Here is a 21,212-nt window from a genome sequence, read left to right as displayed (position 1 = left end):
TATAAACTTAATAGGTTATTTATAGTAGTCGTTTTTAAGAGCCTTTTTAGTGTAAAATATATGTCCCTATATTATAATAATTATTAGAAAATTTTTTTAGAGAATATCGAAGTAAATGATCTCTTTATTATATATTTCGATTTTTATAAGAATCAATAATATAGAAGTTGGAAAGGTGTTACAATTTTTATTTTCCTAGCCTACTGACAAGGGCCAGACATTCAAGCGATATGGTCAAAAAATATCTACGCCTCTGGCACCATACTATGATAAAAAAAACTATCATTATATGGTTTTTATCCTTACTTGGACCTGGCACCGCTGGTTAAGAACCGCCCACATGATATTTTTGCCTTAGGCATCCATAGATCACCACCATGGTTACTGATGTTACTCCAAGGAACACTAGTTAACAAAGAAAAATCATTCTAATCCTGTTTCGCAATAATGACATTAAACCTAGCTAGAACAGGTTAATGGGATCTAGCTACGGAGTAACTGGGCGATACCACCTTAACCATCCATATTTAGATCACCTACCAGGACTCGGTTGATGATGATGATGACCTGCTCGACCACACGCTTGCGAACGCTCACCCTTGGTCAAAACATGACAGCCCAGCGAAGTTGTGGCCTTGTCCCTTCTAGCCAGTCTCCAGCTTCTTAGGAAAAGCCACTGACACATTTCTGCTCAGTATTAGTACGGGGTACATATGTAGGATGTCGGCCCCCATGTTTCCGCCCCAGTGGCCCCTTAAGCCACACGGAATAAAAGAGACCGAAACCCATAATTATCTCTATCAAAAGCCCCGATCGGAAATCCTGTTACATCAACCCTAAGCCGTTCCTGCCCCTGCAGCCGATTGCTAGTATCCCCAAGGCTACTCTTACCTTTCTCGACTACCGTGCATGGGAGAGGATAGATTGTCAGGACAGAGAAGGAGTGAGGGAGGGGTGATGTGCATGACAAAGTAGGAGTCAAATACACAATGGTACCTGACGATCCCATGTAAGCTTGATTTCGGTGGTTTAGATTGTGCCGGCGTGAGAATCTATCAACGCTGGCACGCCCGAAAGCCTAGCCCATGACCTTAATTTGGAAGTAGCATAGCCGAGCTGAATCGTCCTGTATGGATCTTGGCGTGTATAAGAAGACATCATGCCTTCCCCGGGTCTCCTTCAAGGCGTTTGTTGTTCGGTTTGAATTAACCTAGTTCCTAACCCAACAAGCCGGTCTTGTCTACCGTCTTGCCATCCACACCTCCTCTATATCCTTGCCTATCAATACTAGCCTCCTTGACACGAGCCCCAGCATGAAATACTCCTTCACCACCGCCGGCCTCATGGCCCTCGTGTACGGGTCCGCCATCACCGTCGCTGCCGCCCTCCCAGAGCGCGCCACCACCAAGGCTGCGCACATCATCGATGTCCACCGTGACTGGGACGGCGTGCGCGCTCATGTTGCCCGCAAGACTGCTCGGAAGGACAAGCGCCAGAGCAACAGCTCCTCCAGCCTAGACTACTCCGGCTACTGGTTCGCGAACATCACGGCTGGTGGCCTGCCTGCCTCCGTGTTGCTAGACACCGGCTCTGCTGACCTATGGCTCGTCGACCCCTCTGCTGGGTCAGATGCCACCGACGGCGTTCAGACGTGGGACCCCACCACTGCTCAGGACACCTCGCAGATGAGCGGTGAAACCTTTAATATCGGCTATGGGCAGGGTGGCAACGGTGTAAGTGGAAACGTCTACCAGACCGATGTCTGCCTGGGAGAGGCCTGCACTACCATGGCTGTCGGTTCTGCAACCACCGACCAGGGGCTCGGATCATTCCCCCGTTCAGGTATCTTGGGTTTGGCCTTCAAAGGCGGCAACAGCGTTAGCCCTGACCAGCAAAACACCTTCATGGAGTCACTACAGGGCTCGCTGGCCGAGCCTATCTTCGTCACCAAGTTCACCCCGGAGGGCAGCACCAGCCAGATTGCCTTCGGTTCAAACCCCTTCGACTTCGTGGCACCTATGCAGGAGATCCAAATCGACAGCTCCTCATCAGCCTCATACCCTTATTCGTGGTCCTACACCGGCGTAGACTACTCCAAGAACGGGCAGTCTCTGGGCACCTTTGACGTTGTCTTCGACAGTGGTGGTCCCATGACCTCTGCCGCGGAAGATATCGTCCGTGGATATTACGACGGGGTGGACGGTGCTTCAGATGTCAATGGTGATGCCTCAAGTTGGACCGTTCCCTGCGGAACCGAGCTTCCTGACCTGACCCTGACCTTGGGCAGTGCTACGCTCGTCATTCCCGGCGAGAAGTTCTACAACGGCAACACAGATACGTCTGGCGACTGCACCGTCTGGTTCGTCAAGGAGAACTCGCCTTCTCGTGGTGTCATCGGCGATCCATTCTTCTGCGAGCACGTTGTCGTTTTCAACCAGCAGGATTCCACCATCTCATGGGGAAACCAGTCATAAATTGATTCTGCAGGCTGCACTTTGACGTTTCTGCTTTGGACATATTTGAGATTTTTCACTGAAGTAGTCAGATTTCATTTTGGGTATTGTTAACACTGTACATATTATTGTTCGTTCACGATGTATAGCAAGATGATATGATATTCTCTGAGGGTTATCTAATGTTTCCCCCATTTGACAATATATATCATTTGATTGATTTGATTTCAGTTATGTTATCATTGCTGTTGTATAAAAATTTAGATACCTGAATATCCTTATTTCTTTTTAAGCAAAATTCAATCGGTTAGGAAGTCTGCGAACATTGAAATAGCTGTAAAATAAATCGATGTTGTCATATCATACAAATATTACCGATTGCTCAATAGGATTTTCTAAATTTAGAGACATAGCGTTGATCCTGACATATGTCCGACTTTCTAGGGATTCTACTTGATATGCGTTCTAGAATAACTTAAAGGCACCAATCTTTGGTAGGTGCACACCGACTTAGAATCCTTCACCACATCAATTTACATGACAACCAATTAGTTAGTACGGCCACAGAGATAAGGGAAACTGTGTACGATTGCTACTGGTCAAATGCCTCGCGGTTCTACTTCTACTTTTTATGAAAACGTAAAGCACAGGACGGAGTCCCGTTGTTTGAATTACTCGCTAAGAGGTAGGATTCCAAATACGATATTGATACTAAATACAGTTCTGAATGAGGGAATACACCTAAATACATGAAAATAACAGTAGAATTCGAGACTTTGACTAAATATCGGATCGTCAATTGACTTGATGGCTCTATTCAAGGTTTTTTCTGTGCCCATGTATAATAAAAACATGTTAACCTAGTTCAATAAGATACAATTTGTAATTTAGTGCGACTACATGCTTGACGATCCTCAAAGTCATCGAAATACACACCGAATACTACATAACTAGCAAAGCAACGTCGAGCTACCCGTTTCATTACCACACCTTCAGAGTTTGTTGCTTGGTGGCATGTGGTCCCTGAATCTGTAGCAGCGCAACTGGTCACACCGCTAAAACGTTCATTCGGGCTGTACTCCCTGCTAAACTGGCCACAGCCCCTAGATATCGTAACCTTGTAGATAATACTAACAATTAGGTCCTATTGTCAGACTTGAGATCTGCTTATGGAAGTCGATGCTAACTCTGTAACGAGGAAATTTAACACAAGCAGCTGGATTGAGAATCTATGATGATATGTGGAAGTCTACGCTCGCTACGGCGTCGAGGTCATCAACCTAGCCAGTTTATTCAGTACACGAGCAATCCAATGAGACTTGGAGCACTTACATTCAGCTTATCGACACCTGAGTCCACCAGCTCCTGCCACAAGTCAGAGCTTGGGATGTCCCCTACCAATGCATTAGTACCACAGAGTCACACCCGGGAGAGCAAAAGGACATACAGTATCGAGCAAGAAATCCTTTCACATGCGCTGCGCTCACTTGGTCTGACAGCTTCTGCTGGTTCGAAGACGAAAGAGGCGCTGAGCCCGAGCTAGTGATGGCGCTCTCAAAATCAGCGCTTGCGTAGTACGTATTGGAGGTGTTGAATCCATCCAGTGACTCGTCCACGCGGCTATCCATAAACATGTCCTGGCTGGGGTTGGCTGAGCCGTTCGCCGCCTTGGACAATGGCGCGTTACCACTAGTCACAACGGTGATGGGAGCTGATACGAACTGAGATCCATCCCAGTGGCTCAGGTAACCGGCGTCCCTGAGTGGCTGCAAGGAGGAGAAGACCGCATCCCAGGTAGAGTCACCGTCACTTTTGAAGTCGACAAGCAGAACGAGGGACTGGGTGCTGTTTTGGGGATAGACACCCTTCGAGCTGCCACTGTCTGGATTTTGCGCATCCAACAGCGCAACTAGAGGATCAATGTACAAGTCCTGGATGGTCGGCCCGCTATCGCCCGGGTCAGTGTGCGAAACGCGCAACGTGTTGCTATGCAGCCATACATCGGCCTCGACGCTCGTGCAGCCAGCGCTGAGTGCATCGTACAAGGGCACGTTTCTTGTGTAGTCGTTGTGGCTGTGGCACGGCAGAGGTATCACATCTGAGGTGAAGTTCAAGGGGAACGGACTAAGGGCCGCACCGTCACTACCGCCCAAGACTGACAATGCACCGTTCGTGAACAGCTTATCCACGGCGTCCTGAGCTGGTGGGACGCTCTGTCCCAATGCGTGATAGGAGATGGCATCGGCGCCGACCTGCCAGGTGCCGCCCTTGGTGTCGCTGTGCTCACTACCCCAGCACTTGGAGTTGTCGTTTGACAGTTCCTGTAGATACGAGGTGCAGTTGTCCGCTAGCCTACCTGTGAGCAGGATGGTAGGGATGTTATGCCCGTGGAGCTACTTACCATTAACCGTGTGAGAGTCGGAACTCTGCTTGTTATTGACCTCGAAATAGACGTATCCCGGAATCCCATTGGAAGAGGGATCACCACCACCGTCTAGAAAGACGCGAGTTGCTAGTGAGAGATAACTGCCAGCTTGAACTGTCTGGCCATTTGCCTCTTGGCAGAACTCTGCGACGGCCGACAAGTAGCCTCGCCGTGGGATCTCGCCATTGTTTGTGCTCACATCGTCCCGCGCCATCCAGTTATCACCGCAGCTCGAGATGTAGTCCGACGACTGTTTCTGGTGCGGGACGCCATGACAGAGGGAGAGACAGAAGAAGATTGCAGCAGCTGCCACTCTAGCTGGCTGCATCTTGACAAATTTAGGACTGCGCTTCTGCGCTTGGGAAGATAATAATGGCGAACCTGTGCCTGCGGGAGATTGTCAACCATTTCGGATCCAATAGCCAGGAACCCGCTAGGGGATCAAGAGGTGTCGTTTCTTCTCACGTGGAAGGGTTGAGTCGTCCGGATTGGACCAAGGGGGCAGGGTAGTACTAGTATTATTATTAAGTCTGGTTACGTGCGATGATCAGCGATGCAGCTGATGCTAGTTCTTTTTCGTGGCGTGGGGGCGAGCGAGACTTTAGCAGCGGCCGGAGCAATAAAAATGAATAAAATGCAAAGCTTTCTCCCTTTGGTATTTTCTGTCTCTTTCTGTCTCCTTTTCGCCTTTTCCACGATTGAGAAGCAACCATGGATGTTTATACGTTCTTAGATTGCCCTTTCGGGTGCAAAATCGAGATTGAAGTAGCAAGGGCAGCCTAGAGTTTTATTATCGCTCTATAAACCCTTTCCCAAGGTGTATACATGTAACGCGCAGCACTTAATACATAACAGTATTTTTGAATCGATCTGTCAATAAGCTTTCCAGTTATATTCAATATTATTAAATGTTCCGGGATTGCCTTTTTTTCCCTTGTAACAAAATCCACATGCGTTATATTTACCGCGTGCTACTCTGTAGTAGTATAACATTTACCCCGTAGCGAACTCAGCACCCACCCCTTCAACTCTTCCGTCAGATATCTTTAGGGTTGAAGAAAATTATCATAACTAGCGGCTTGTTTTACATTTCCTGACTGTAATCACTAAAAAGGCTTCATCAATGACATCCCTAGAAACCAACGTCTTCCGCTATTAAAGACCCATGAACCATATTATTGCAACGCTTGTAAACGCAATACAGCGCACCCGTTGGCCTTTACTGTGACTTGGATGGTTTCATTAGCAGATACTGTATTTACATACGTACCTAGCAAAAGAGGCTCCTTCTGTGCTAAACCGGTGGCGTACGGGACTTCGGTTGCATTATAGATCCAATCAGTATGAGCGGCTGCTCCATCACTCATAATTGATTGCGCCTGAGTATCATTCAGCCGTGCACCCCAGAGGTTGTTCATTGCCCAATTCGAAGCCCCTGGTGTTTGACCAGCGAATATGTCCGACATGGACGCCTCAATATCTGTCGTCGAATTTCCAATATTGACAAGTGCGACAACCATATCAAGAGTAGTCGTCGAATTTCCAGTCGGGCTCAGAGGCCCACTCCATAATTGAGTGTTGGATGTATTCCAACGCAACTGTGCCGATATACCGAGGGGGTCCTGATTAACTGCTATAATTGCCGGATTGACAAGTATGGAAAAATCACTCGTGGACAGAGAAAGAACATCAGTGCCAATGATTAGTGGACTTTTTAAAACAGACCCTGTTCCGATAGCATGGCAGTCAGTATCTGTTGAGGGCTTTTCGATAGAAAAATAAACCTTACACATGCTAAAATGTGTCATATATCCCGCGTCTGACATTTGTCCATTTCCCACTTCCAACATGTCCAAATTATTCCACCCACCACTGGACCCATAGGACGCAATGGGAGCAAGTTGATTTATAATATTTGCAACGGAGCATTGATAGCCTCCAGCTTGCGCTGACGGGCCGGGGCTATATGGATATTCAGTATCACTATGACCACGAAGTATTCTACTCCCGGGGAAACACATACATCAGGCAATTGGCCGATATATCACCAAAATTGTCAAAGATGTCTCCTGTAATTCTCCAGGAATTGCCCACTGATGAACCCCACACCCACGGCTGGTCCTGACCCCAGTTACAGAGAGAGTACAAGATCGGGCGGCCGGTTGCATTTAGAGCATCCGTCATCGATTTATCTGATCGAGAAGAGAAAGTACGTTAATAAACCGGACGTGACATTGCTTAATCTGATTAACAACTAGGATTGTTCATGTTTAAGTTCATACCTTGCGGACGATATGCTCTGTGATCCGGCAATGCCGTCGTTATTGCAGTTATCATATTTCAGATAATCAACCCCCCAGTTCGCAAAAGTAAATGCATCAACATCCTCGTACCCCAGAGACCCGGGGTACCCACCACACTACAAGAATTCCATCAATAGGTTAATCGTCAATTTGCATAATCGAGTGAAGACCGACCGTTTTATTTCCAGCGTCGGAGTACATTCCAAACCTAAACCCTGAAGCATGCAGCTGGTCCGCTACATAGGCCATGCCATGTGGGAATTTGGAATAGTCCACAAGGATCGTATTGTTGGTGGGATCACGCGATGTTGACCAGCAATCATCGACATTGACGTACTCGTAACCAGCAGCCAGAAGCCCGTATTGAGACATGTAGCTAGAAGTTTTCAAAACAAGGTCTTCGCTCACATTGCACCCAAAGGCGTTCCAATCATCTAATCACTCAGCTTAGGCGAAGAATAATCAATTGCATCGAGGGAAAATGCATACTCCAACCCATCTGTGGCGTGGTAGCCAGGCCATTGTCTAGCGCCAGTGCAATTTCGGCAAGGAAAACAAACCCGATGCTTATCAAAGTCATGGTGTTCATAATGATGAAGTTGCTAAATATTTGTATTGTTACTTGGGCGTGATATAATTTATTAAATAAACACCGTGATTAAGCTAAATCGGTGACTTCTAATACTTTGTTGTTCCAAGGGGTTACATTGGGGGCTCAAGTTGCTAAAAACTTAAATCCAATGATTGAATTTAAGTGACAGCATTATAGGTAACACGTACTAGCGGGGTATGATGCATTAGCAATGTCGATCTGCGATAATTATCGTATCAAGCACACGGAAAGTTTGTTCGGTACTATATTTAGACCTGAAAATTATCACTGTACCAAAAAGGAGGCGACGCATATATAAGCACTACTCGATATTAGCTCACACTAAAATTTAAAGTCAGGCTAGGTCCAAATTGATACAGCTGCACCAAACTATTGACCAAATAATGGCAAAGGCCCCTTGGGGCTTGGCAGTCAATCTATGATTTCGAAAATAAAATCGAAGCTTATCATGCTCTTATCTGTCTTAATATCTATCAAACTCAAACACAAGATTGATATCCATTGCGAGTAATTGCCTAGATAGCTGGTTGAACAAGCAGGAGATTATTTATATCAACGGAACCAGGTAGTCGTGACCTTTCCAACCTTCTCAACGACACTGTTCTCTTTGTTCCCTCCTTCATCACCAAAGGCGGCTTTTTGGCCAGTCATTTGAACTCGTGCGTTCACCCATTCTTTGCTTGTGGGTGCATTCTCCGGTTTATGAGCTCTTTCAACACCAGCAGCCCTCAATACCGGGCTCTCCTCGAGTAGGGTATTGATCACTACATCATCATTGGGTACTGCAAAGTAAAAGACACTGCTCCGGTCATGCCCTCTTTGGTCCTGTGGTGGCTGTACAACCCTATGTATTGCGGCTTTGAAGTAATCTCCCGTCCACCATTTGACAATCTCCCCGGCGTTGACGATGATAGCTCCGGGAGTGTGCGCGACATACTTCCATTTGGAATCGTCGTCGTAATCGCGAACCTGTAGCGAGGACATCGGCTGACTAAAGAGCAATGACAAGGCTGAGAGGTCTTGGTGACCCCCCAGCCACAGAGCTTTCTCGCCATTGGAATCTTTTGGATCTTTCTCGTCATAGTACTCCATGTACCTGAGCCACGACTCATCGTGCTTGTTATAATCATGGAGCTTAACGAAGAAGTCCTCCTCATCAATCTCGAGAGCAATGGCGAAAAGACGATATATCTAAGACGAAAGTCAGGTACCAGTTCATTCCCATTCCCATTGTTCTTATCAATATTTAGTGCACCTACTTTGAACAAAATATCCTTGTGTGTGAAATCCACAAACTTCTGTATTTCTGGAATAAAGGGTTTCATGGGAGTAGGCTGGGGAGTCTGCTCCATATCACGGCTATATCTTTCAATCAGCTCACATATAAAATCAAATATCTGTTTTGACAATAATAACTGAAGGTAATGATCTTACGAGACGTTAAAATTCTCGATATTGTCTTTCTTGCCTTCTATCAAACGCCAGTGACCGCGAGGCTTGAATCCAAAGTATGAGCCCTTTTCAACAATGGGGGCTCTAGCCAATTCCTTCTCTTCTGCCGTGGTGCGTTTAAAAATGGTATGACCAATGTCCACCTGACGCTCAATTTCACTCTGACTGATTCCGTGGTTGATGATTGTGAAAAACCCTTGGGTAGTCATCGCCTGCCGGACTTGTTCCGCCAGCTGCTTGCGCTCCTCTGGGCCGATATCATACTTGGAAAAGTCGAGAACTTTGAGATCAACAAAATCAATGGCTTCTTTAGAAGACTCGACGGGGACGAAGTGATCCACTTCTGGGAGCGTCTGGCCAGCCATATTCGTATCAAAAACTTAACACTTGCTGTGATTTCTGTTTTTAGTGCATGTATGCATGAGTAGCCTTGAGACGACTAATTCGATTTTATAATTTCTGTTCTTTCCGGTCTTTACATATATGTCTGAAAGCGAAATTTCCGTGAGTCTCCGGTTATCAATCGGTAGAATCTTGTGAAATAACTCGCTGTCCGATAATTCGGCGCTGTGCCGGAGTTCCGTTATGACTTCGATCATATTATGTTCATTTACACAATTCAAACCAACAATGCATAGACAATAAAAATTAGATCTTTGAATTTGTTTTTTTTTTTTTTTTTTTCATAACTTAATGCACAACCTCAGGAATGAACGTTTTAGTAAATTTCCGAAAATTCGGCATTCTCCAGGATCCGAGGATATTGATATTAGTTCATTAATGTTATTTTACATAACTATTGTTTCTCTATCGAACATTTGAAATAACAAGGTTAAATAGCTAATATCCTGTTGCTTTGGTAGAGTCTACATTAATTATCTGACGCAACGGTGGAAAGCTGCTTTCCCCATTGACCCTTGTCTCGAGCTCTCTCGACAAACCAATCAAGAATAGATACCATAGGATTTCAATGGATTAAATCCAGTGGCATATTCTATGAAGAGTTACCAGTATACCGAGCTTTGTGTGTCCATAGTCCATTTATAACCCGCTGCATCAAAACGATTATAAGTCTAGAAGGATGAAATAGAACTTTAAAGAACTATCAATTGATGTAATCAGAACCAGCAAATAAATCAACATGAGGATTGGCACTAGGTACTTCTACCAATATAAAAACTTGTTGAAGTATATGAAGTATTCAAAACAGCCCCAAGGAAACCGGTATAAAATCCCAGTTTGAAGAGGATCGTTTCAATGTTGTTCAATGTTAACTTCCGTAAATCACTCTTTGGTGAGCTCTTTCAATGTTGTAACACCTTCCAACATGCTATGAATTCCCATCAAATTCGCCAGTTCAAACACTTCCATAATCTCCTGCGGAGTGGCACCAAGTTTGATAGCATTTCGGATATGTAGCTTCAATCCTGGAAGAAACATATGCGTACTAGCCGAGTCAATGGAAATATAAACCAGCTCCTTGGTTTTTCGATCAAAGACACTTTTACGTTCATCAAATGGCTCTCCCGAAAATGCAAGATAGGCCTCGAGGAAATCGGGGTCAAGTGCAAGAACTTCATTCCAACCCGGGTGCCAATATCCTCGAGTAGCCGTAAAGCGGTCTTTCAGGTCTGACTGGTACTTGTTCCATGTGTGAGATTCACCATTGAATATCGCTGGTTTGCCTTCTTCCGCCAAAACTTCGTGCAAAAGTGGAACGCCACAGCTGACCGAGTGAATCCCTAAGACGGATGCAAGTTCGAGGGTCTCGAGGACTTCTGCTTGGGTTGCGCCGGCAGCGAGCGCCGCAGCCATGTTGGCACGAATACCCGGCCCGTACTCTGTGCAGCAGCTTGCATCTGCTGCCAGAATCAGAAGATGCTGGACTTTACGCGGAAGGCATCGACGGTTGAATGCGGCATGGTGCATTTTGAGATATGCCGCGAAGTAAGAAGGATCTACCTGCAACACTTCTTCCAACGCCGGAGTCCAGGTGCTTCCCGTGCTCATGAATTGGGAGCGGAGTGCTTCTTTCTCTGGCGATAGAGACATGGTGTTTAATGTATTTGTTTAATACGTTGAAGAAATTTAGAGTTCGATTTATCCAATGCGAAAGTTGCAATTTTTGGTTCTAATTTCATTTCATGGTGATATTCCTCGCTTTTTAATTATTGAAACCCCTGGGTTCTCATTAGACTCCATTTAATCACAATAGAAGGGTAATTTCAACATGGAACCTGGGGATTGACACTCCGAAAAATCGGGGAGGATCAATTGGCATTTTGTGTTGAGACATACAAATTTTATGTACATCATAGATTAATGAAACCAATACGGAATTTCGGCAGTTTATGGCGGTTGTGGTAAAATTAAAGCATGCATAAACATCTGCTGCATAAAATATGTTTTGTTTCTTTCTCCTTAAGAAAAATCATGACGAATACCAGTTGACAGTTTTATACAGAGCGTTCAAGGAATATCAATACTGAAATACATGCAGCAAAGGCGAGACAGATGACAGCGAGAATTTCAACTTGAACTCAGCAGTTAATTATAGAAACCTTGGATCAACCGAGAACTAATACATCAAGAGATACTGTAGAAGTATCTATTTAATAAGAAATACTGCCCAGAACAGTTAAATTTTGTAACTTAATACTGCATGTGCCTGTGTTTAGATACATATCTCTAAATATATTCAGGTTCGTTTCAACGCCGGTGTATCTTCAATCCGAAAGACGTATTTAACAGCACTAGCTTTGCCCTCTTTCAAATCTCTCAGTGCACCCTCAACTCCGTCCAGACCACCTTCTCGAACTTGGTAAGGATGACCAGAAAACCAACCTTCCATTAAGCCCTTAGCAAAGTATCGGAAATAAACGAACCCAAAATCTGGGTCTCCAGGGAGACCTCCTGGCTGCCCGTGTACACATCGGACATTTGTTTGCAAAATCTCAGCATTGACTGGAGATGATGGCAGTTGATCCTCAGTTAAAGGTAGAACACAAGCCACCTTACCCTGGGTTGGGTCAAGAACACGGAGGATGTTTTTGAAGCTTCCATGTGCACATACTGTGTCAAAAGCATGAGTTAATTTGTTTACTTTGTACTTGCCGAGAATACTTTGGATTTCCTCAACCAAGGAATCGGCACCCTTACGGTAATCAACGATTGTATCGCCTTTGGAGCGGTCAATCAGTGATTCGGCGTATTTTGCGCCACCCCCGGCGACAACTATTAGAGGATGTACGTTTGCTTTGATGGCGAATTTCAATGCAAAAGATCCAACAGCCGTCGCACCACCATATATCAAAACCGGATTGTCCGGGTGGCGGGGGGTCCATGGATCGCAAAGTTCCAGGCGCGAGAAGACACCTAATGCAGCTGTCATTGCTGCAAGGCTAGTTTCAGAAGTTAGATACTTGCATATTGAATAATGCTACAGAGAAAGCTCACGGAATAGTTGCTGCCTCTGTAACTCGGTGTTAGCGTGGTCATCAAGTTTGTTCAATAGTCTGGGAGCAACCTTCAAATGACGTTTTATGGGGAATATGAAACGTTGTCGATGCCCATGCTAATGCATATTCCGCATAACTGCCTCCAGGCCCCATGATCTCGTGGAATGCAGCAACTCGATCGCCAGGCTTTAAGCTTCAGTATTCATCTTCTCATACATAAATAAACAATTCATAAACATACCTTGAACTCTGTTACATTTTTCCCAACTAGATAAACGGTCCCCGCGATATCATCTCCTTGATTAATATGCACGTCTAGCCATTCTGGCCTTTTCCAATCTTTTGGGTTGCTCCCGGAGACTATCACTCTGATAACAATCTGGTCGTCGTTAGGAACGGGAATAGACGACTCGATCAATTCGGTCTTGGGACCAGGATGAATTATTAGCTCCAGCATTGTTTCCTATTTCTCGATTCTCTCCCTTTTTTTTTAATTCGGTCTAACAAGAAGCATAGGTGCGGTGGTTTGGAAAGACCGATAATAAATGAGCATAATTCACCGAGGTACAGGCACACTAGATTACAAATCAAAGGCGCTTTTTTCTTTCTTGACAAGCGGAGATCCATTGTGAACGGGTTTTCGGCATGCGATAGCCGTCTTGAAGCTTACTCAGGCCGATTATTCGGTCAATTAATGTGGACGTGTAGTAACAACAATAATGTTTTATGTTAAAATAAAATCAATAATTATTTAGTTACAAGCAACCAGGTCATGAAGGTTAATTCTCAATTGACGCAAACCCAGCTACAAAAGACGGGATCTGAAATCCGTCCATAGAATCCCAGTCCGGAAAAAACTCAGTGTTTAGGAAGGGGAATAGCTGCTCATCGCCGGTGACTGTGGTAGGATCAATGTGCGGCGTGACCCCCGGGTCACTGGTAGGTGGAGCAACTACAGTTTCACCTTCCTGGGAATTAGTAGTTGCAGAAGGCTGTGAGGTATTGCTCTGGTCATAATATGGGTCTATTTGGTTGTTGAACTCTCGTTGCCAATACCAGAAACAGTCAAAAAATATGCCCATAGACTATAACGAGAAAATCAGCCTTGATACCATTCTGTGGAAGTTTTACAGATAAGAGAGACAGAACATACCCCACGGCTTCGTATACGAACCACCAAGCTATTGTACGATCCGTCCTTCTGTTTGAATGCTTGCGGGCTTCTCCATAACTGAGTAAGAACGCCGGTAGTACGACCATTGAGGTCATTGTTTCGAATCATGCGACGTTTCAGGACATTAATACAAGAAAAATAGGCGCGTTCACCAATGACTACATCGACATATTCACGAAGGTTGCTTCGCGATATGCGTAAAATTGCGCAAGCGGCCAGGTTCAATGACCGGTAGATAAACTCTGGGGTGTATAGAGCGTAATCGTGGTTTTTATCCGCAGATGCCACGGCGTCGATAAATGAACACGCAGTATTATACAGTGCTATGAGCCGACTGTGCCGCGCAGGTTCGTCGTTGTCGTAGAAATAAAATGTCCCAATATGTAGGCGCATGAAGAGAACCGAGACTTGGTCGTGTGCTGTGTTATCTCTGAGTAAGAACCCTTTCGCAACTTTTCCATGAAGGTTTAGAACTTTTACTTACCAAGGTATCCACCTCCCTGTTGAACTACTTCCAAGATCTGGTTGTCCCAATTATCTATTAAAGGACAGAGTGGTTTGCTTGTGACAGGGTAAATATGCGCCATTAAGGCCGTTATTGCTCTTGTAAAAGCACCCTGTAGTTTGTGGGCCCAGAATATGTCAGGTGAAAGAATATTTAAGGCTTCTTGCTGCTGGTCGGGTGGTAAGTCAAATGCATCGGTGATTACTGATGGCTGCAATCCATTGACAATACTTGTGCTTTTGCCTCCCCATCAGTAGGAGATTTTGTGAAAATACAAGGTGTAGAACATACATTTGACAGACTGCCTTGCAATGTGACCACAGCCTTGGTCGAAAGAGATCTTGTTTCTCATTTTGCGTAATTTGCACGGTAAAATCTTGCCGACGTCCAAAAGAATGTAGCCCATTTTGCAAGGCCAACTGCATTGCCACTCCCGTCATAGAGAGGGACACATCTGTGATCATTGTATCCATTGGAAATGGCCACATGCATAGCAAAAGCAAGCTCTGTATTGTTTTCATATGCTCGTGAGGTTTTAGCATGGACTGCATTGTCAAAGCGGTAACTTTGGGGCCCAAGCTCTCAAGAATTGTCGGGTCCTGTTCATATTTTCGTGAGCCAATCGCCAGTATTGTCCAGAATAAAAGTGGTGAATAGTCATAAAACCAATTCGGATCGTTTCGTTGATCAACTATAGGAAGAGTTTTGAAGTAGTGTTTAAAAAACCTAATTCAGCATCAGCGTCTGTTTGTTGGTGGAAATCACACGGGATACTCACAATGAGAAGCAATCATCAATTTTATAAGACTCCAACTCTAGCCCATCTATAGCCCGGGGTATGGTTATTGTCTTTTGCAAACGAGTTGTTTGATCTTCAATGTTCTCGTGCTGACGGCTAGTGTCACTATCTACCACGGCTTCCTCATGGGGATGCTCGGAGGGCGAGCTCAAATATATTGCTTGTATGTTTTCATTCAATTCTGTTGAGCGATTCGCTTGCACTTGTGCTTGCTGGCGCAGGCTATCGATCTCACGCTGCATCTGCGCTTTCCTAAACAGTAAGTTTGTTAGGTCTGGGATCTCATATTGTAATCGCTTGGGATTTTGGCCGGTTACGTTTTTCTTGGTCTTCGGCGAAATGTATCGGATATAATACAGTCAGCGCCTGTCTTGCGACATCTTGAACATGGACCGGAGGATTCCAGATGAGCGTCGCAGCGCAGCTACCTCTACTCGTTAACTGAGACCGCTCGATAATAGTATGGCATGTTTAACTTTACATACCTTTTGCTGCCTGCATTCTACACACGCCTTGCTCCTTACATTGGATCTAGGAACGGGCATTGTGATCAGGACAAAAAGGACGATATCGTATGCACGCTGGAGCTGTAACGTTTCAGGTCTCCGGGAACTCGGCATATGACCTGCGGGGGCAGAAAGCACCGATCCCGGGGTAACCCTAACCCTAACTCTATCCAGATAACCCCCCCCCACCCCAATTAAAGGGACTTATGTTCAACGAGTGCCAATTAAATTGATAACTACTTAATATGAAATTTATGAAAGGCTATGCTGGCTTTATGACCAATAATTTTGTCCGCTTAAGTAAGCCTAGTGATATTCACTGCAGCCCCAGTTCTGACATCTAGCAGGATTCTAGACTCCTCCATTAAATGAACTCCCACCGGCTTGACGGTCGAATTCCAAATATTCATTTAGACGGCAGACATTGAAAAAGCCTCTGACACCGGTCTGCCGCTGGAAATCACTAACCTCATTTCTCCGTGATGTCTTGAAGGTTTTTAGAGCCTGCGTAACTACGTCCACAACCGGACTAAGACACACGGCGGGAAAGATGATGATTTTAAAACCCAGACCTGCAGCTTCATCGGCGCTCAAATCGGGTGTCACTCCACCAGCTACCATATTCAATAGCACCGGGGTGGGTGCCAAGTCGGTGCAGACACTCCGGCATTGTTCCATTGTTGTCATTCCCTCGAGAAAAGCGACATCGGCACCAATCGAGACTGCATTTTGAAGGCGTTTAACAGCAGCGTCGTATCCCAGGGACTGGAGTGAGTCTGTTCGTGCAATAATGACAATATCCATTCCCGGCCACGATTCCGACAACTCTTCTCGTGCCATCACAGCGGCTCGAATCCGACTGAGGTAGATGTCCTCATCGACCAACTCTTTGTTAGAGAGATGGCCGCATCGCTTCGTTACAACTTGATCTTCGATATGCATTGCTGCTACGCCGGCAGTCATGTACTCTTTAACTGTCCGTGCGACCATTAAAGGGCCTCCATAACCGGTATCGGCATCAGCGATTAAGGGAATTGAGCGATCCAAAGATGCAATCGTGCGTGCATTTGCAACCATATCATTCATAGTTGCCAGTCCCAGGTCCGGTACACCCAAGCGGGTTGCGGCTGTGCCAGCTCCGGTCATATAGATATGTTCAAATCCCTCATTAAGAGCTATCCGAGCTGTTATACCATCGTAAATGCCGGGACAAATTATTGTTTTTGACTGGTCGGCGAGGTTAGCCCGAAGACGAGCTGCTGCTGATAATTTCTGTTCTTGACTAGGAGGCATGTTTCGTCGATGTAATAGGATGTATTCCTAAGGTATCCTCGGAAACTGTAGGCCAGGAAATAGTTTCAACATTTCGAGAGAAGAAAAAAATATTGATTAAACTTTTGGCGATTGTTTAATTACATATGTTTGTACTATGGCGGTTTCAGGGACGAAGTGATATTTTCCGTGGCCGATAAATCGGCCTCTTGATATGAGTGTCGCCGGTATTTCGGGAACATCATTACTCTATATTGACTTGGCTTTTAATAATTATTTATTATTATTTATGTTTCTGGATATTTGTCGATTCAATTACGCGTGGTTTTAATATCGTTTATTTGTCTACTTCCTCCTCTTATCCAGTTTTCGAAACAATAAATCAATGTCGTCTTTTCACCCTCTACCCCATTTGCCATTAACACGCCGGCTAGTTACCGGGCATACACCAGATGGCAAGGCAGTATTCACTCATAACGACCATATCAATTCTGTTAGTCCACGCGCAGACATTACAACTGAGAATGAGCAATCAGTTCCGGGGTTTTATCTCATACATCGAACGACCAACTATCCCGTTGAGCCACAGGGCCCAAGAAATGAATTTTCTACTGAAAATCTCGCCCGTTCAAAGCATGCGCAAGGAAACATTGTTTGCGAGATAGTCGATGTTCCACCGCTGTCGGCTTCTAGTGATTTAAGCCAGACGAAAGAACCGGTGTATATGCATCGTAACCAAAGCTTAGACTATGGAGTCATCTTGAAAGGATCAATCACTCTCATTCTTGACGATGGCGTGGAGGAGACTTTGTCAGAAGGCGACGTTTTTGTACAAAGGTAAGATTTGGACTCTATCAAACCTAAAGACTCAATAGTGAGCATGATTATGGATGCTAACATTTTTCACTCCTTTCTTCATCTTCAAGAGGGACAATGCATGGATGGAAAAATACCGGTAGTGTTCATTGCCGTTTTATGACTGTGGTCATTCCTTCCGCGCCAGTGAAGACGGAAACAGGCAGTCTATTAGGGGCGACAAAAATCCCTGGTCTAACAGATTGAAGAAGTTGTTCCGCTGCAATGTTAGAAGAAAGCCTATTTAACAAACAAAAAAAATCTTCATGTAATCGGTATGGCCACCGCTCATACCTATAGTAAAATGGAAAGTATACTGAGCCGTTCTCCGGCTAGAATTGTCTACACAGATACGTGGTAAAAAAATAACAATAAATAAAAATATATACCAGAAATGCTAAATATGGTAAGGGGGGAAAAAGGACTCTTGAAAAATCATGTTTTTTTAATCTATATCTATAGGAGCAGGTCTGACAGCAGACGAACGTCATCCGGATCCACCCAAATCAATTGATGGGTTGATGTCATTACCCTGCCTTTCTCCGATTTTGAATGCTTTGCTGTTATTTCATGTCAATCTGTGCATGTGAAACTTCGCAGATAGTTTTATCGCATCGTCTAATTTCCTATTGTATGCCTCTATTGACTCGTTCTTCACCGTATGTTGTGAACCAGACCGGAGTGGCTGGGGTCTTGAGTTACATGGGTAGAAGTTACACAGAAGCTGAAATGTCGTCCTTGACCCGGATTCTATCACTGTTACTTTCATAGCAGCTCCATTGAGCTATGAATGTAACCTCGGAAGGAAACATGGACCCTATACTAACTAGCAGTACGTGGCAACTTTCGGATATCGAGGACGTCGACGCAGGTGCCCATATTGAAAACATCGGCGTGCAGGGAGAATCAAGCAATCCTAGGTTTCTTCCTAAAGCAGTATCTCGAAAACTGCAAAAGTCACTATCACAAGCCCCTAGAAATGGTAAACAGGTTGTTAAGAACAGGCTATATGGATCAGGACCCCCAACCCATAATTTCTCGCCTCCAAACAATAATAATACAGAGCATGTCATCTCGCACGAATTTCTCAAAAATGACCCGGCCTTTAATCCAGCGAGAGTGCCTGGCCACAAAAATCCTTCGACGGCCAACGTACCCCGAGGTTCCAAATTGTTGCACGCGAATGCGAAAAATACGACCAAAGGCATAGCAAGGAGCGTACTGCATCCTCGCCGTTCAATTATCCAGCACTATCAGGGGAAAGCTGCGAAGGGCCTGTCAAAGGCAACTCGGCCTTATTTAACACCCCAGGCCGATCGAGAGTTCTTGGCTGAGTACGATGCTCTTTTCGAGGCCGAATACTCGCGGGCCAGAGGCAGAGGTACCGACCACCAAAAGACGAATGGAACGATCTTTACGAATGCTCTGAGGGGGGTTAACATGAACAGAGAAGAGGGACAAATTGATGAAAGTTGGAACGATGACTCTCGTGCAATAAACTATGAACTTCAAAGGAAAAAAGTCGAATTACTCGAAGCTCACCGACAGAGTTTAGCAGTGGCATGGATTACAAGCAGATATATCAAGCGTGTCCGCCTGGCTCCATGGCTGAAGACTCAGTATCCGAGCTTCAGGGATGAGAGCTTTAGTGAAAGATATGGTGAAGATGGAGAGACTCGTTTCAGATGGGAAAATTACCTGGGCGAAGTAAGGCTTCGGCTACTACAAAATAACGTGGTATTCTGATTTATGTATAGCTTTTATTATACTTTTCACAGTCTTTCACGGGGCGATATGAGGACGACGGAGCCTCAGAGCTGTCATTTGACCCTGTCCCGTTGGTAGAGCGCCTTGTCATGTCTACGGAACCATGGCAGGCATGGTTGATGAGCTTAAGAGACTTATACCGATGGGAGAACCCACGACGAACAGGGCTTTGGTACGCAATCTTTGCTGTTTTGTGGTACACCCAGCACGTCGTTGGTTTCTTGGTAGGTCGAGCACATTTCTCAAATTGATTACCTTCGAAGCTTACCAAGTTAGTACGCATATATCATTTTCATTGTGGTGAAACGGCGGTTTTATCCAACTGATATAACATCGATGCGCGAGTCCCTCAACCGAGTACTGGATCGTAGAGCTCAGGCACATCGCTGTGGTGAATTGGTCTATGTGTATGGCCGCAAGAAGTGGCTTGAGCCTCTGATGGACGAGGCAGCCCCATTTATTTATATCCAACTCTGCGATCTCGCGGCAATTCTGGAAGTGCTCCGAAAGTGCGTGGACTGCTAAAATTCAATGCATAACAAAAACTGATTGTTGTTTGTAGCTTCTACCACTGGCGCAACCCTGCAAAAACGGCTGCTACTCTATTGTTTTTCTCATCTTGTTTGCTTGTGGCGTTGTTTGCAAGCATGGAATATTGCATGAAGATCTTCTGGTTCGTTGCAATTAATACTTTTTTCATCTGCTGGCCAATTGCTAGTCGGCATCCTCGATACCGTTATATTTATTGTGAGTCCCGTACGCTGGGTTTTCTGGGATATCCCTTCGCATTGTAAGTTTCCCACCTATGTGTACTTAATACTCCTAAATGCTGACAACTTATAGCGGACTGGGCAATCGGGTTTCTACAGAAGCATGAAATTCTTCGTCGTCATGAAATGTACACTCATGAGCTATCTCATGGGGGTCATTACTCGAAGAAGACCGCTGAGCAGAAAGAAACCTTCGAAGATGCTGTTGAGACTCAAGAACAACGTGCTGCACTACACGATCAAACAGCCTCCAAGGGCAGATATAACAGCGACATTGACTCTTGCAAGAATTCAATATCCTTTGCTGTTTTCCGTCACGGTCACCAAGGACATCTCATCATCTCACCTGAGGGGCTCAGCTTTATCGGAAAGGACCATTCTCTCGCCGCTCTTGACCCAACGAAGAAAAAGTGCAACTTGGTCCAGGAGATACGCTGGTCGTACGGATTCGGCTGTCTCGCCCAGGTGACTAAGCGAAATAGCCCTTTATCCTCCAAGGTGGCTGGTATTGACTCCGGCTTGGAACGGCTTGAATTGGAGTTCTTGGACCCCTCGATCGACGACCAAACGGGGAACCCCTCGGCAAATAGTCAGGCCATCAATAACGGGGAGATACGAGGGATTCGCACAAGGATGGAGGTTTTGAATCTGAACCGAGCCGAGAGAGACGAGGTGTTCAATCTCATTGTCGGATGGAGCAAAACCAAATGGCAAGTTTTGGGCGTGCCGAGCGAGAAGGCGAAGAAAACGAAGCCATGGCAATGATCTGTTTTCGACCCTTTTCAACCCCTCGATAGATTGCAGAGTTGTTAGTTTATTCTTCTTACTATCCTCGCACGAAGGATGCTAGTCACGGTTCG

General features: G+C 45.3%; 6 protein-coding genes across 6 annotated transcripts; 2 read left to right on the top strand and 4 right to left on the bottom strand.

Moving 5' to 3' along the window:
• Positions 1-1,313: 1,313 nt before the first annotated feature.
• Positions 1,314-2,474, top strand: TRUGW13939_08525 (uncharacterized protein; the record flags this gene model as incomplete). Its single annotated transcript, XM_035491659.1, has 1 exon — positions 1,314-2,474. One exon carries the CDS (start codon positions 1,314-1,316, stop codon positions 2,472-2,474), a length of 1,161 nt encoding a protein of 386 aa, XP_035347552.1.
• A 1,208-nt stretch (positions 2,475-3,682) lies between these two features.
• TRUGW13939_08524 (uncharacterized protein) lies at positions 3,683-7,761 on the bottom strand (the record flags this gene model as incomplete). The annotated part of the gene is made up of 9 exons (XM_035491658.1): positions 3,683-3,733; positions 3,786-3,847; positions 3,901-4,800; positions 4,855-5,265; positions 6,149-6,604; positions 6,668-6,840; positions 7,161-7,297; positions 7,356-7,615; positions 7,671-7,761. The coding sequence occupies 9 exons, from the start codon at positions 7,759-7,761 to the stop codon at positions 3,683-3,685; spliced, it is 2,541 nt and encodes an 846-aa protein (XP_035347551.1).
• Positions 7,762-8,346: 585 nt separating this feature from the next.
• TRUGW13939_08523 (uncharacterized protein) lies at positions 8,347-9,611 on the bottom strand (the record flags this gene model as incomplete). The annotated part of the gene is made up of 3 exons (XM_035491657.1): positions 8,347-8,985; positions 9,054-9,153; positions 9,229-9,611. 3 exons carry the CDS (start codon positions 9,609-9,611, stop codon positions 8,347-8,349), a joined length of 1,122 nt encoding a protein of 373 aa, XP_035347550.1.
• Positions 9,612-10,530: 919 nt separating this feature from the next.
• Positions 10,531-11,298, bottom strand: TRUGW13939_08522 (uncharacterized protein; the record flags this gene model as incomplete). Its single annotated transcript, XM_035491656.1, has 1 exon — positions 10,531-11,298. The coding sequence occupies one exon, from the start codon at positions 11,296-11,298 to the stop codon at positions 10,531-10,533; it is 768 nt and encodes a 255-aa protein (XP_035347549.1).
• Positions 11,299-11,944: 646 nt separating this feature from the next.
• On the bottom strand, positions 11,945-16,981 carry TRUGW13939_08521 (uncharacterized protein; the record flags this gene model as incomplete). Its single annotated transcript, XM_035491655.1, has 11 exons — positions 11,945-12,647; positions 12,703-12,718; positions 12,773-12,890; positions 12,946-13,167; positions 13,514-13,789; positions 13,858-14,297; positions 14,363-14,619; positions 14,675-15,109; positions 15,162-15,434; positions 15,668-15,684; positions 16,157-16,981. The coding sequence occupies 11 exons, from the start codon at positions 16,979-16,981 to the stop codon at positions 11,945-11,947; spliced, it is 3,582 nt and encodes a 1,193-aa protein (XP_035347548.1).
• Positions 16,982-17,345: 364 nt separating this feature from the next.
• Positions 17,346-21,117, top strand: TRUGW13939_08520 (uncharacterized protein; the record flags this gene model as incomplete). Its single annotated transcript, XM_035491654.1, has 6 exons — positions 17,346-17,797; positions 18,649-19,522; positions 19,573-19,806; positions 19,859-20,091; positions 20,145-20,329; positions 20,426-21,117. The coding sequence occupies 6 exons, from the start codon at positions 17,346-17,348 to the stop codon at positions 21,115-21,117; spliced, it is 2,670 nt and encodes an 889-aa protein (XP_035347547.1).
• Positions 21,118-21,212: the final 95 nt, after the last annotated feature.

This window comes from Talaromyces rugulosus, chromosome IV (assembly GCF_013368755.1).
Source record: "Talaromyces rugulosus chromosome IV, complete sequence".
Classification (NCBI taxonomy): Eukaryota; Fungi; Ascomycota; class Eurotiomycetes; order Eurotiales; family Trichocomaceae; genus Talaromyces; species Talaromyces rugulosus.
The sequence above is the reverse complement of the archived record's forward strand: the minus strand, read 5'-3'. Positions and strand labels throughout refer to the sequence as shown.